Genomic DNA, 2,467 nt, shown 5'->3' on the forward strand with positions numbered 1-2,467 from the left:
TTTGTAATCATTAAACTGAAGATGACAGAAGTTCTGTCGAAACATGTCTTGTAAACTTAAAAAATTGGTCGTTTTCCTTAGAATCAATAAATAATAATATAATAAAGATAATACATTTATAAAAATTTAACCATTTTATGCTTTTAATGATGATTGCATAGTTAAATTGAACCATTTCATAATAGAAATGATTGCACATTTATATATATTGCACCATTGCAAAACATGATGATTGCATGCATATTTAAATTGAACTATTAGTTCATAATATAAATAATTACTCCTTATTTATATAGATTATCCCATGACTGCATATTTATATTAATTGAGCTATTTCATAGTTAATATAAATGGTGATTGTATTATTTAATTGAACCACTGCATAATGTTCATGATAATCGTCCATCTAAACTGAACCATTATGTTTGGGAAGGGGGAGATCTTACATTACTAGAAGGATTTTTGCGCTTGAGTGTTTTTCCTCGGGGAAGGTGGGGCGGGGGCTAAAAGAAAGCTAACCGTGCTTACGGAAATTACCACAGTGTTTATTAAGCCAATGGCAGTCAAGATCATTTTGTTGGTTTCATCTAAATTCCTCGTGTCTGCGCAGGTAGCCCGAGAACCGTTTTTCTTGTCACCAAGCAGTTTCGTTTTAGCAACAAGGTATCCGGTTGTTTATTTTTTAACTCTTTCTCTTTTTTTAGAAATTATTCCCGTTTGTGAGAAAAATGAAAATGAAATAGATTTTTCCCCAATCACACTCTATCAGGGTAAACATGTTTCCTGTCATACTGATGAAGCATTAACTAAGAGTGTAATTTTACTAATTTTGATCGTTTTAGGAGAGGATTATCGGGTATATAAGGAGGTTTTCAGTTTACCGATCATCAGTTTAGAAAGTTTTCAAGAATTTACAAGCAAGATACAAGAAGAGAAAAATATCAAGAGAAGAAGTTCAAAACAGCATGCCTCTCGTTAATCGATTTCCAACCTACGATCCATACAGGTAAATTTCAAATCATTTTCTAAGGAATTAAGCTTCCAGCAGTTTTATGTCCTTTGTGAAACTTTTCTATCGCAACGGCTAAGGAAGATTTTAGCACTGATCTTTTATGTCTGCCCATGCTGTAGAGTTGGTTTGTGGTTGCAGCTAAAAACATATCATTTTACAAGAAGTTTATAGCTCTGATGGACTACGTAGAATTTACAAATATAATTTAGTGGATTGTTTGATCTCCAAATTCAAACTTTTGTATAATATTATAAAGAAATATTCAAATATTACAAAATAGATTCCATTTTGTAAACTTTTAGGAGACGTAAATTCGTTCAGAAAATATTATGTGTCAAGAGCATTTATAACCCTAACTTTAGCGTTTAATTCATTCGATATAAATTTGCTATTGCAGTTACTACAACCGAGCTCCTGGAGGCTATGGTGTTTTCTTTGATTTATGGAGAGAAACTGTTCTAGTTAGCGCTTACGAACAGCAAAAAGCAAGCTCTTGCAACCAACGAGCCATGGAAAAGCCTTACCAAGGAACAATAAAGATCGCTTGTGTGCTGATTGGGCATTACCACCCTGAAGAAATCTCGCTTGAGGTAGATAGCGAAAAGATCATCTTACATGGCCAGCATCAATGCGAACAACAAGATGGATTCGATAAGAGCGAGTTCGTGAGAGTCTTCAAACTTCCTCCAGGTGTCGACCCGACAACTGTCACGTCACGAATTAACCCAGATAACGGTGTTCTCTTAATCGAGGGCACAAAACAAGCGGAAGACAAAGCGAACGACGGTAAATTTGAGGCCAAGTTGAATTTCAGAGGTTTCAAACCAGAAGAGATCAAGCTCCATCTCCGTGGAAATATGCTGACCGTCACCGGAATACAGGAATCTGAACGTCATCAGTCACGTAACACGTACAGTCGTTGTATTGTACTGCCCGATGACGTAGATCCCAGATCGGTGACGTCATCTTTGTCAAAAGAAGGCCTGCTGACGATAAAAGCATCACGTGATCCAGCTATCTTGTCCCGCAAGAGTTCAGATGACATCACCATCACCAGGGAAACAAATGAGCAACCAAAAGAGAAGACGACCAGCGCTGATGCGTGAGAAACTGCAATCTAGTCATAGACACTGTTAAAAGAGCCAAGAGCTTAATTTTTAGACTTTCATGAAATATGCAACTATATATTTTTTCCACTATTTGCTTTTGTTTACCAAAAGTAGTTTATTACGCCTGATGTAAAAGTTAGGTTCTGGTGATCTGCCGGCCACATAATAGTCGTAAGATTTCATAAGAAACTGAAACGAATGAACTCGGTGTTGCATGTTTTACTAATACTGTTAATTTTCAGAACAATTCATTGCAAATGCATGTGTAAGGTAATTTAGTATAAATTTTTTTCGTTGTTATTAATTAGATGTTTAGCTGTGTACTCCAGTATTGGTGTAATTACAA

The 2,467-nt window shown here is 35.6% G+C and overlaps 1 protein-coding gene across 1 annotated transcript; it reads left to right on the plus strand.

Annotated features, from left to right (window-relative positions):
* Positions 1–878: 878 nt before the first annotated feature.
* Positions 879–2,467, plus strand: LOC145485200 (heat shock protein 23-like). The gene is made up of 2 exons (XM_081463903.1): positions 879–1,006; positions 1,410–2,467. Exons 1-2 carry the CDS (start codon positions 966–968, stop codon positions 2,116–2,118), a joined length of 750 nt encoding a protein of 249 aa, XP_081320029.1. The 5' UTR covers positions 879–965; the 3' UTR covers positions 2,119–2,467.

This window comes from Orbicella franksi, chromosome 4 (genome assembly GCF_964199315.1).
Source record: "Orbicella franksi chromosome 4, jaOrbFran1.1, whole genome shotgun sequence".
NCBI classification, from domain to species: domain Eukaryota; kingdom Metazoa; phylum Cnidaria; class Anthozoa; order Scleractinia; family Merulinidae; genus Orbicella; species Orbicella franksi.